General features: G+C 36.6%; 1 protein-coding gene across 3 annotated transcripts in view; it reads left to right on the top strand.

Moving 5' to 3' along the window:
- NSUN3 (NOP2/Sun RNA methyltransferase 3) overlaps positions 1–12,367 on the top strand; it is a 51,785-nt gene extending 39,418 nt beyond the window's left edge. For 2 of the 3 annotated variants that reach the window (XM_032406353.1, XM_032406352.1), the window contains exon 6: positions 10,659–12,367. In XM_032406353.1, coding sequence (XP_032262244.1) covers positions 10,659–10,929 — 271 coding nt within the window. In that variant the 3' untranslated portion in view covers positions 10,930–12,367. Of the gene's footprint in view, positions 1–1,802; positions 3,033–10,658 lie in introns of those variants that run through there. The other variant, XM_032406355.1, reaches the window with a different exon arrangement.
- Positions 12,368–13,097: the final 730 nt, after the last annotated feature.

Here is a 13,097-nt window from a genome sequence, read left to right on the forward strand (position 1 = left end):
AAAAGATGTTGTTTATCTCCTGATAGTAAATCATGGGGAATTAAAGGGGAAAAGAATCACTTTCTGTTTTGGTCAAAAGATGGCACTATTGCTGTGCTGATTGTTTTCTTCTGCAGTTTGCTTCAGTCTTTTTAAATGCAGAAAACAGTTAAATTTAGTGATCTAGTTAACACTGACCCTCCCAACAGAATGCCAGATTTCTAATCAAGGAACAGAAGAATAGCCCAGGAAAATGGAATTTATATTTTAAAAATGTCTTAGGTTGTTTTAGTAGCTATTTAAATAACATTTTCTGAGATTCAGAGATTTTACCTTAGGAACAACAGGACACCCTGCATCATGTTTTCAGTTTTGGTTAAGTTTGAAATACCTTTACTTTGGAACCTTGATAGCTGCCAGGGTTCCAAGATGTTTTAGTTTGTTTTTGTTTTGGGGTCTTTTTTTCTTTTTCTTTTTTTAGTTTTTTAAGGTCATTGAACTTGTGTTCATGAAGGTAATAATACTTTTTTCTTCAAAGTATTAAGGTCAGGTAATCATTTTTTTTTCCCCTCAACCATTATACTTTACTTCTTGAGGGTTGGAAAACTATGTGGACCAAGCTGGAAATGTAAAGGTGGTCTCCCTTCTTGTGCTGGGAATGCCAGCATCTTCTCATCGTATTTCTGAGCCAGTACCTTAAATGGCTCTTGGGGCTTAATTCTATGTTTTTCTTTGAGCAGATCTTTCAGGGGTGGAGGAATTCAAGGAAAAGCACTGAACAAAATGACAGAATAAACTCCTGAAAAAAAGGGCTTTCTTATTGATTGTACAAAGTGTTCTTTAAAAAATACAAAATAAATAAACAAAATACACATACCAATCAAAACACTTTTTGGGGGGAAGGAGGAATCCTTGGTGTATTGAGAGAACACAAAACAATCCAGTTTTTTTGCTTACTCTGTATTAGAATAGGAAAACACTGACGGACTCCTGCATATAGATTGCAGATTTACCTATCTGGTGCTTTTTAAAGTTAAGATTTAAATGGTTTACTTTTAAAAGTAATTAAATTTAGCTCTCATCAGTTAACTATATGGCTAGTTTACCATGTAGATAATAAGACAGACTATATTTTATGTAGCTTTGCATTGTAACTCATTTGCATCTAAAATACCATCCAAAATCTTACTCAAAATGTTTGAGGCCAGATATGTTTCAGAATTCTGATTTGTTTGGATTTTAAAAAGTAATCTAGTAGATATTTGGTAGAAGACATTACCCACTTCCCCCAGTAGGGTCCAAGGCAGCACCCTGTCATCAAACATTAATATGTTTTCAACAAAACCTCTGAATAGTTATATCACATGGGCTAAGTCTTGACCATAAATAGCCTCACATGAGTTTAGGTCAGATTTTGAGGCCAAATGAGTCTGCCATAAACTTAAGAAAAAAAACTGTAGGTTGCCGTTAAGCGTCTGCCTTCGGCTCAGGTCATGATCCAAGGGTCCTGGGATCGAGCCCCACATCGGGCTCCCTGCTCCGCGGGAAGCCTGCTTCTCCCTCTCCCACTCCCCCTGCTTGTGTTCCCTCTCTCGCTGTGTCTCTCTCTGTCAAATAAATAAAATCTTTAAAAAAAAAAAAAGGTAGTAGACCTCTTATTCAGATCTCAGTTAGTTAGGTCAGTAGACCTATCATTCAGATCTACTCTGTGAATTGCCAGAAATCAACTAAGGTTTTCTGTTTGTAAACAGGAAAATTTAATTTAACATTTTATTCTATTTAATGGTTTCTTTTTTTAAGAATATGTTTTGTTTTGTTTTTAGCTGCTTCATTAAGAGGTGGTTCAAGCACAAAATGCATCTGATCCTATTCCGTAATATGCTGAAAGACAACCAAAGATTTGGAAAAATTTGTATAGCCAATATCTGCCATAAAGCAACAGGCTATCTAGCATAAGTTCTGTGGCAAAGAAAGTCATCATTCTTTTTCTGTTAGGAATACTTGAGGTAAAAGCATTTCCCATTTTATTTTATGCTGTACTATTAATCAACACCAGCTTTATTTCAAACTACAGCAGTGTTGTGAGATAGAATCTTATTTCAGATTTAAAGTAGGGTTAAGCCTGATCACAACTTAGGTAGGGGGTTTCTGAGGAGAATGTATGTTTCAGTTAATGATAGAGGGACTGTATTATGTGGCAAATTGCTTCCTTTTGAAGTACTTCCCCTGGTTCTGCATTATAGTTAGGCATTGTGTATTCAATAATGTATAAAACAAGATAATGTCTACTAGTTTCTATTTCAATTTAAAGTATTAGGTTAGCCTTCCACCTAATCTGATCGAAATAATACTTTTGCTCCATCTATTGTAGTTAGTCATGACATCTTTTTCTGCCTGCTGCTGGCAAGTATGATTAGAAAGCTCTGCTGACCATCTCTCTAGCATCTGTTATAATTCAATGGTAAATAATGCCATTAATACAACTTGGTTTGTTGTAATTTCATGTAGTATAGTTAGTGATATAGCATAGGTGAAAAATATCCTATTATTCAGGTTCTTGTTAAACGATGAAATTTATAGTCATTGAGAAGCCAAGGGGCCACAGCTCATTTGGAGAAAGTTAGAGGATACCATTATGCCAAAGTGGATGTTGCCTAGTTGTTTAGTTTTCTTTCCTATTATTTAAAAAAAAAAAGAAAAAAAAAAAGTTTGCATGGTACAGAAATTTACATAAGTGTAGAGAGAACCTTTTTTGCCTTCTACCAGACCTCAGATCCAACATGTCTTATTTTTCTTCTCTAATCCTGACTTATATTTTTATATGGTCATGACCACAACTTTGCCACTTTACTTGTATTATTCAAGTTTCTCTGACTTCTAAATGTTTTTTTTCCCCTTTCCAGAATTTTAAGTTTCTTACTGGGCTTGTTAGACCTACTAAGCAATATCTTTCTTCTATTCTGATTGTAATTATTTCTGTCCTGAAGCATCACACCCTTCTCACACCCTCCTGTCTAACTATTCTAAATATATATATATATAGTCTTTTTATGATGTGGATGAAATAATAATTACTTGGTTCTTACGGGCTGTTTCAAAGTATGCTGAATTATGGAAGCAGATGATTTATTCTAGACACCACTGTAGTAGGCAAAGTAGTGCATGTTTACGTACTTATATTTTAGAAATGTGTTAATTATCACTTAGTATATTGTAAAACACTAAATTATCTTTTAATTTATTGGAATGCCAATACCAGAAGTATTGGTTTTTAAATCATTGACTAATCTATAGAGTTGTTAAATACTCTGTAGCCTTAACTAAAATTAAGTACCTATTGCCACTTATGTATCAAAAGTGAAGAAACTCTTACATGTATTGATAAATGCTAATTATAAAGATATCTTTATACTTTCTAATAATTCTCAGCTGTTTGAACCCTGGGAGTGAGTTTTCTTCACATGCCTGTTTTCCTTGATCTGTGAATACAAAATTACAGTATTTATGAAATCTATAACTACTATAAGCAAAAGGACAAAAAATGGTGTTTAAACAACAATCATCAGCAGCAAAACAACAACCATTTGACAGAAATCCCTAACATTTTGCACTAGGGTGTTGAGATTAACCCAGTTTGTAAAAAAGCCTTTGTGTTGCCACACACAATTTTCTTGTTTAGAAATTAATGTGACCAGTTAAGTTATACCAATCTAATTTTAGAAACATAAATTATGAATGTTGGAATGAAAACAAACCAGGAGAATTAGCCAACATTGTAGAAATTAATTTAAATTTCCATCAAGCCAGGAACATATTGTTTGTAAATGATAAGGCTTCTGTGTACTTTTGTATAACTGTAATAAGAATCATACTTATTTGATTAGGCATTGGCTTTGCTAATTGTGGAAGTAGGAGCAAAATAAGTCCTTTTAGCGGAGGTTTAAAAAAACTGTATTCAAACTGTGTACATCCCCTCCTTAGTAATCTAAGTTTTTTAAAGGAAATCTTAAACCCATTGCTATAGTCAGAAAATAATCCAAAATGAATGTAGTTGTAACTTACACAATTTCAGCAAAATCTTCTGATGCCTTAGTATGTTAGCTGTATATAAAACAAAAAAGCCATCACCAGGTGTGTATTAATTTCCTATTGCTGCTATAACAAATTACAACAAAGTTAGTGGCTTAAAGTAGCACAAGTTTATTATCTTACACTTCTGGAGGTTCTAAGTTCAAAATCAAGGTCCTGCAGAGCTGCAATTCCTTCCAGATGCTCTAGGTGAGTGCTATAGACTGAATGTTTGTATCCTCCCAAAATTTATATGTTAAAATCCTAATCACAAAGGCGATGGTTTTAGGTGGTAGGGCTTAGGGGGTGATTAGGTTATGAGGGTGAGCCCTCATGAATGGGATTAGTGCCCTTATGAAGGAGACCCCAGAGACCTCTCCGACTCCTTCTGCCCTGTGGGGACACAAGGGCCATCAGTGAACCAGGAAGCAGGTCCTCACCAGACACCAAACCTGCTGGTACCTTGATCTTGGACTTTCCAGCCTTCAGAGCTGTGAGAAATAAATGTTTATTGTTTAAGCCACCCAGTCTATGGTATTTTTGTTATAGCAGCCCAGAGGGACTAAGATGGAGAATTGCCTTACCTTCACCGGTTTCCAGAAGCAGCTCACATTCCTTGGCTTTAGTCTTTGGCCAGCAATCCTGTCACTCCTGCCTTAGCTTCAGTCATCACCTCTTTCTCTGACTCTCCTGCCTCCCTTTTCGATTTGTAAGGATCTTTGGGATTACATTGGGCATACTCAGATAATCCAATTTAGTGTTCCTATCTCAAGTTCCTTAATTTAATCACATCTTCAAATACCCTTTTGCCATGTAATGTGACATGTTAAAAGTACTGGGGATCAGGATATGGCCAATTTGGGGGGCCATTATTCTTCCTACCACAGGCTATTCACAAATGTGAACCTATGAATGGTTCACATCTCTGGTGTCTAGATAGGAGCCTTTTTTTGTTTTTGTGGGGGAATATTTAGAGGACAGTGAAAAGTAAGATACATATAAAAATTTTTTTAGAGACTGCCAACAAACACTAAAGGTTAAGTCGGCCTTCAGTGGTAGGCACTTCCCCAAATATTTTTTACAATAAATGAATACATGAGAAGACTAGAAATTCTGAATACCATAAAATTTTAGTTATCTGGAACCTCAGGGAATAAGTTTTCTAGAGAGTTAATCCCTTAAGAGTAAAAAAAACAAAAACAAAAATTAACTGACATCTGTGGGAACATTTTTCATATTTATCCTACTGTCATAGCTCCCCTTTAATTTGTGTTATCATAGAAATACATCATATGGGTAAAAATTGAAAATAAAAATGAACTTTTAGTTAAAAGAGATTTACTCCTACCACTCCCCACTCTTTCCCTAGTCTTATTCCTCATAGGCAACCACTTCTAATTACTTCTGTTCTTTACCTATTCTGCATGTTGCTCCCAAACTTCTAACTAGTATGTTTATCTTTTATTTTTTAATTTATCAACTTTAGACATTGACTACTGACTTCTTGCTAGCGTTTCTTTCACCTATGCCACCCTTACCTCCTCACCCCACTCTGCACCCTGAGTTCTTACCCTGTTCTCAGTTTCTCACTCATTCAGTTCAGAAACAGCACTACACGCTTAGATTTACACTTCTTATTCTGTTAGTAGTGGAATGGGTCTCTGAACACACTTCCAACTTTATTCTTCTTTGAAATAATGAGGCCACTATCTCTTGGTTTCTCTTTTTGTGATATAAGAATATTTGCAGTCCTACCCTGTCTTCCATTTCTCCCTCCCCACTTCCCAGTGGCTTACAACTGCACCTTTACTGTCCAGTCCACAGTATTCTTTCTGAGATGTACAGATCTGTTCTGAAGCATTACTAAGATCAGTCTATGGAATGATTCTGAACATTGAAGACCAATAATCAGTATATATTTAATTCTGTAAATATTGTTCACTGCAGATACCTTAGAATTGCATTTCCTTTTCTTTTGGTTCAGTGTTATGATAGAGTGCTGAAAGGAAAATGTTCCTACAGTCAAATTTGATGGGAAAATCTCTCTCTCTCCTCTTTTTCTCCCTCCCCCCAACCCCAGCCCAGTTACATATACCAAATCTTCAAGATTTTCTCACTTTTCAGTCATTTCATCTATTCTATCCCTTCTCGCTTCCTTCTAAAGATCTCCCTCTCATTCTAATCTGGACTAGTTACCCTCTGGGGCTTCTGAGTAATTATCATTCTGAGATTTCACTCCCTCCACTGCTTTCCTATGTTACATTTACTACATTCAGTATCACATTTCTCCCCTTTCTTGATTTACCTCCTCATTTTGCTAGAGGTAACATTTCTGAGTCATCAGATATCTGAACGTTTCTGTATTTCTCCTATATATTTATTTGACAGTTTGGCAGTAAATAGAATCCACTTTAAATTGCTTTTTTCCAGGATTTCAAGTGAGCTATGCCATTGATGCCAGTCTGTTTCCTGGAGCCTTATTGGTGACCCATTTTTCTTTCTGAAGGCTTTTAGCATCTTTTGTTCTTGAAGTTGTAAAGTTTAATAATAATGCATCTAAGTATGGATGTTTTTCATTCATTATAAGATTGAAGTGCTTACAGTGTTAATATAAGACCTTCTACACCCCCTCCTCTTAACTCTCTGATCTCATCTCATTCTGCCACCCCTTTGCTCACCTTGCTCCAGCCACACTGGCTCCTCTTTCCTTGAACATGCCTCAGGGTCGTTGCATTGGCCATTCCTTTTGGTGGAATGCTCTTCCCTCAGATATTTGCATGGCCACTTCCTTACCTCCTCAGGTCTTTGTTCAAATGTCGCTTCCTGAAATGTCATCCTATTCTAACTACCCCATGTAAAATTGTAATCCGCCTCCCCGCCCCCCACCATCTAAGCTCTTCTAATCCTGTTATTGTGATTTAATTTTCTTCATAAACCTATTACTAAGTAAAAAAATATATATATATGCAAACTGTGATGTTGTAAAGATATATTTGGTCTTTGTTACTGCATCCAGGCCAGAGCTCCTAAAACCCTTGTAATTTCTTAAACGATATGAGAGATAGGACCATCTTTTGTTACAATATTTGCTTTTTGTTAATATGAAAGCAGCAACATTTGTTATTTCTCAGCCACACCTTAGTATATTTTAATGAGGTGGCTTTTGGAAAGCCTCTAAGGATGTCAGGGGAACCAACCTTGTGATTACAGTGTTGGAGCTTTCAGCACCCCTCCCCTGTGCCTCCCCCTCCAGAGAGATTGAGTTAAATTACCAATGGCTAATGTTTTAATCAGTTATGCCTACTTAATGAAGCCTCCATAAAAAACCCTAACTGAAGGGATTTGGAGGGCTTCCAGGTTGGTGAGGAGGTGCTGGGAGGGTGGCATGCCTGGAAAGGGCACAGCGAGTCTGCACCCCTTTTCCCATACTTTGTTTTATGCATTCCATCTGGCTATTCCTGAATTGTATCTTTTTATAATAAATCAGTAGTCTAATAAGTAAATTCTTTTCCTGAGTTCTGAGAGCCATTCTAGCAAATTGTTGAACCCAAGGACGGGGGTTGTGGGAACCCTTAATTTATGGCAGGTCAGTCAGAAGTACCAGAGGCGTAGATTTCCAGTTGGCATCTGAAGGGCAGCCTTGTAGGACTTAGCCCTTAACCTGTGGGATCTGACACTAACTCCAGGTGAATAGTGTCAGAATTGAGTTAAATTGTTGGACATGCAGTCAGTGTTTTCAGAGAATTGGAGGGAGGATAGTGTGGTGAGGAAAAAATACAGAAACACATACGTGTGTGTGTGTATTTATGTGTGTATATGTATGTGTTTACATACACACACGTTGTCCTTTGGTGTGTATATACTTAGTATTAGCTTTCTAGGACTACCATAAATTACCACAGACTGAGTGGCTTAAATCACAGAAGTTTATTTTCTCACAGTTCTGGAGGTTAGAAGTCTGAGACCCAGGTCCCCAGGGTTGGTTTCTTCAGGCCTCTCTGGTTGGCTGGTAGATATCTGTCATTTCCCTGTGTCTTCATGTGGTCTTCCCTCTGTAACTCTGGGTCCAAATTTCCTTTTCTTATAAAGACACCAGTTATATTAGAGTAGGGCCTACCTCATTTTAACTTAATTACCTCTTTAAAGATCCTATTTTCCAAATACCATCAGATTCTGGAATACTGGGGGTTAGGACTTCAGCAAATGAGTTTGTGGGAAAGGGGGACACAATTTAGCTCATGACAAACTTACTGTCAATATTATTATTATTTTTTATATTCTGTCTCCCCCAGCCAGAATGTTAGCTTCATGAAGGCAAGGAGTTTGTTGTTGTTGTTCTATTCTAGTATATGCCTAACATTTAGAACAATGCCCAGCAACATAATAGATGCTCAATAAATAATAAATAGTGTTCTAGCCTCTTCATGAGTTCTTTCATCTTGAACACTCCTTTTATCCCTGGAAAATTCTCTTATTATTTCACTGATTTAGTGTCCCCCCACTTCCAGTTCTCTATATTACCTTTCCAGTACTCCTGTTAATTGAAATTTGGACCTACTTGACTGATCTTACTTGTCTCATTTTTAGTCAATATGTTGTTCTACTTTTTTGGATGATTTCTTCAACCTTAACTTCTAAACTTCTACAGAATATTATTTATTTTGTTAAACATATATTTAACTCCTATGAGCCCTTTTCTTGGTCCTGTTTCATGGCATTCTGTTATTGTGTTATGGGTGCTATATCTTTGCTGATCTTTTTGCATTTAATTATGTCTCTTGTTTTCTGAATTTTCTGTTTCTTCCTAGGCCATTTTTTTGTTTATTTTGTTCTTACTCTTACACATTGCTTAAGCATTTCTCGCCCAAAATTATCTGGCAATCCTTGGTTATACATTTTTATTTAATGGGACAATAAAAAATAGGTTTATTTTAGGGGTGGGATTTTTTTTGCCTAGTGATGTCACTTTATGATGAGCTGGTAATTACTCTGGAGGCTCCCTTCAAGGTAGAATGTGGAGGTCATTGGTTTTGGGGGGCAAATACTGACAGTGGCTGACCTAGGTCTCCCCAAATAATTTATTCAACTTTCTTAGATGAAAACCTTCCAAACTTTTTACCTGGCTGCCTGACTTGCCATATATGGGAGTATGGAATCCATGGTTTCTTATATATGCTCTGAATTAATATCCTTGTTTTCACTTTTTACTCCCATCACATTATATCTGGCATTTCCAGTTCCCAAACTTCTCTATATTTCCCCAAATTATGCCCTCTGTGGCTGTTGTCCTCACCATGAGAAGCTCTCTCCACTCTCTTAATCTGCTGCTACTCCTCCATCTGCATATCATCTTTCAGAAATGTGTTGAAATCTGTTATTAGTTAATAATTCTATCCTATTTACTTTATTGTTTTCAGTTTTAGTACTTGAAAATATATGTATATATTTTTCACCTTATGTTTCACAGTGTCACCTAAGGATGTTTGAGGAAAGAAAACTTTGTCATCAGTTTGTTGTCTTGAATTAGGATTCTTTAATCCTTTAATAATTGGACTTAGGGAATAGAATTTGAACTTACTTTGATGATGTGTATCTTCATTATAAATCTCCGTTATTGGCATGTAGTCTAGGTTGTTAAAATATAGATTGAGACATGGGGCTCTCTGTATACTTAAATCCGGTAGAGGTTTTAGAACATGGATTCTTAACAACAACAACAACAAAAAAAACCTCGAGTAGTAATTGCTCAGGGGTTATCACCACAGCAGCAGGACTAAAACTTCTCTATTTTCTCTCTCATTGATTACCTTATCTCCCACTCCACTATTATTATCAAGGCTTTCTTTTTATCATGAACTTTTATTTATCTTAAAACATCCTGGTTCCCTGTTCACGCTCCCATGTTGTTTCAGATGAAGTGCTGGGACCCCATCTTTTCTGAAGCTAACTCCTCCATTAGCTGTCTGAAGCCCTAGGTCTGTTCTTCTCCTGGATCTGCATTTATACATATGTTCAAGTCTTCCCCTAAAAAAAACAAAAAACCAAGCCAAAACAGACAAACAAAAAACACCTTTATTTCCATCTTTTCCCAAAGCTGCACTTTCATCGGGTGAAGCCTTTGTTATTTCCTTTCTGAGTTTTGTCTCCCTTTAAATAAAGGTATTCTCTTAGTGTCTGTCTTTAGTCCACTTATTTTCTTGCTCTTTTCTGGGGAAATCCTATTTACTCCCATGACTTGAGCTGTGACTGAACCTTAACTCCTTTCCTGAAGTTCAGATGTTTTCTTCCCACCAACTCAGTACCACTCAGTATATTCAAAGACAAACCCATTAATCATGTTCTACCCCCAACCTCCTATCCTTAAAAAACAAAACAAAGAACCAGCCAAACATATTCTCTGTTTTTCCCATGTTGATTGATCTGATTATCATTTTTTGAGTCATCCAGGGACACATTAGAAAGAAATAGTTGTAAGGCTAGAAAACATCCAGAGTTATTGCAGCCTAAGTCACAGTAAGTTAGTTTCAAGTATAAGTTTCCTTGCCCTCTGACCTCATAGTTTCCTTTTCCTGCATCTAACCAAACTTCTCCATTTTCCTGATTACACACAGGTCTGCAATTAAGGCCTTACGCCCTGGAGGGTTACTTGTGTACTCTACATGCACACTTTCCAAGGCAGAAAATCAAGATGTCATCAGTGAAATTTTAAACTCCTACACGAACATCATGCCTGTGGACATTAAGGAAATGGCAAGGACTTGCTCCCAAGACCTCACATTTGCTCCCACTGGCCAGGAATGTGGACTTCTGGTAATTCCAGATAAGGGCAAAGCCTGGGGCCCAATGTATGTAGCCAAATTGAAGAAATCATGGACTATGTGAAGTTGGTGATACACATTTTGTAAGCCACGTCAGTGTATTATTATATTTATTTTCCTGGGCTCTCTAGGTGTTAACATTTAAATAATTATGGAGTCATTTTCCTTGGGTCTGTTTGGAATCCTGTTTTACTTAATACTTGGCATCTCAGAATCTAGGCTTGAGAATTTTCCAGGTGTATTTTTTTCCTAGAAATATATCTATAGCACTGGTTTCAGGTGTTGCAGATGGTGTTTGTTCTGTATAATAAATCTGCTGTCTTTTAGTTGGCATTTTGTAGTTAAATCAGAATATATGGTTTTATGCATAATATGTTTAGGAATACATTCTATCCATGATGTTGGTGTTTTGAACCTTTAAAAATGCACATTTGGCTGGCCCTTTTATAATTTTTTTCCTTATCAAATATACATATTCTTTCAGAGTCCCACCCCCCCCACCTTTTTCCATAAGAACTGATTAGTATTCTGAGACTAACTTCTTAAGCGGCACTATTTCTAGTTCTAGAAAATAGGTTTCTTATTTGCCACCTTGTTTTCCACTAAGGACTATCTTCTGTTTACTGCAAAGGTCAGTGACCCTATTGACACTAGCTTTATTTCTCCACTTTTTTTTGTATTCACAAATACAAATTGAAAGGGTAAATTATGTTGAAATGCTGTTAGAACAGCAGATTCACATGCACAGTTTGACTTTCGACATTCAGCTCGCGAATAATGGAGTCTATCCAGCAGGCTATAAAACAAGTACTTGAAACAAAACCAGAATGATTAATAACTGCAATAACTGAACTATATTTGGAGAGTTTTGTTACATAATTGCAGTCATAATGAGCACTACAGAATCTGATTATCTTACAGTTGCAATCTGGAGGAGCTTCTTATTTCACTCCGTTATGAAATGTTATATGAGAGTATGATGTCATGTATTAATGCACAAGAGGGAGATGCCTAATGAGAGTGGATTATACTATTACCAAAACCCAATACATTTACTATGTGGCTCTCCCTGTTTACATATATCCTGGGAATATTGGGTACATTACTGTATATGTACTTAGGGTTTTAGCTTCAGGTTTGGATCATGTAAAGTTTTCTCTAGAAATTGCTTCACTTAGAGTCCAAAGGTACTTTTCCAACTATTAAGAAAAATTATGCAGCATACTTCAAAAGATAATAATCTATTTGGAAATTAACTTTAAGAAAAATAAACTGACTATAGAAATAGGAAATTCTGCTGAAGCTGAATCCTTTTGAATTTGTTTACTATATTCTGCATATTTAAACCAGAGACTCTTTTCTCCCGAACTGTTTTTTTTGTTTGTTTGTTTTCAACAAGCATATATAACCAGTTTCTTACAGCTGGGAAAGAAAAAACTGGATCTCTTGGACTCAATGAAATATACCGGATTAATACAGAAGATTAAAGATAATGGAAAATATATTTATTTATTTATTTATTTAAGTTTTTATTTGTTGGTTTGTTTCTTTCAATTTACAACCTTGTCTTCGGGGCGCCTGGGTGGTTCAGTTGGTTGGGCGTCTGCCTTCGGCTCTGGTCATGATCCCAGGGTCCTGGGATTGAGCCCCGCATCAGGCTCCCTGCTCGGCAAGGAGTCTGCTTCTCCCTCTCCCTCTGATCCTTCTCCCGGCTTGTGCTCTCTCTCTCTCTGTCTGAAATAAATAAATAAAATCTTTAAAAAAATAAAAAAATTAAACCTTGTCTTCACAGGGCGCCTGGGTAATAACCCAGATGGTTAAGCGACTCCCTTCAGCTCAGGTCATGATCCCAGGGTCCTGGGATCGAGCCCCACGTGGGGCCCCCTGCTCAGTGGGAGCCTGCTTCTCCCTCTCCTCCCCGCTCTGCTCTCTTCTCCCTATCTCTTTCTCTCTCAAATAAATAAATAAAATCTTGAAAAAAAAAAAAACAAAAAACCTTGTCTTCAGATACTGTAGGTTAAAAAGTGCATTTATTCTATGTAGGTTAATCACAAAGTAAATTTTCACAGTGTCCTTGTTGAATGTCATTATTTTTCCAACATGCTGCCATGAAGCCTAATCTGAATACTCAGTGCCATTGGATTTGACCTTCCTATGATTACTGAAAAATGCAAATATAGATACATACATAGCTTACTTTATTATTAACATTAATTATAATGAAACAGCTCG

Source organism: Phoca vitulina, unplaced genomic scaffold (genome assembly GCF_004348235.1).
Source record: "Phoca vitulina isolate PV1807 unplaced genomic scaffold, GSC_HSeal_1.0 scaffold8, whole genome shotgun sequence".
Lineage (NCBI taxonomy): Eukaryota > Metazoa > Chordata > Mammalia > Carnivora > Phocidae > Phoca > Phoca vitulina.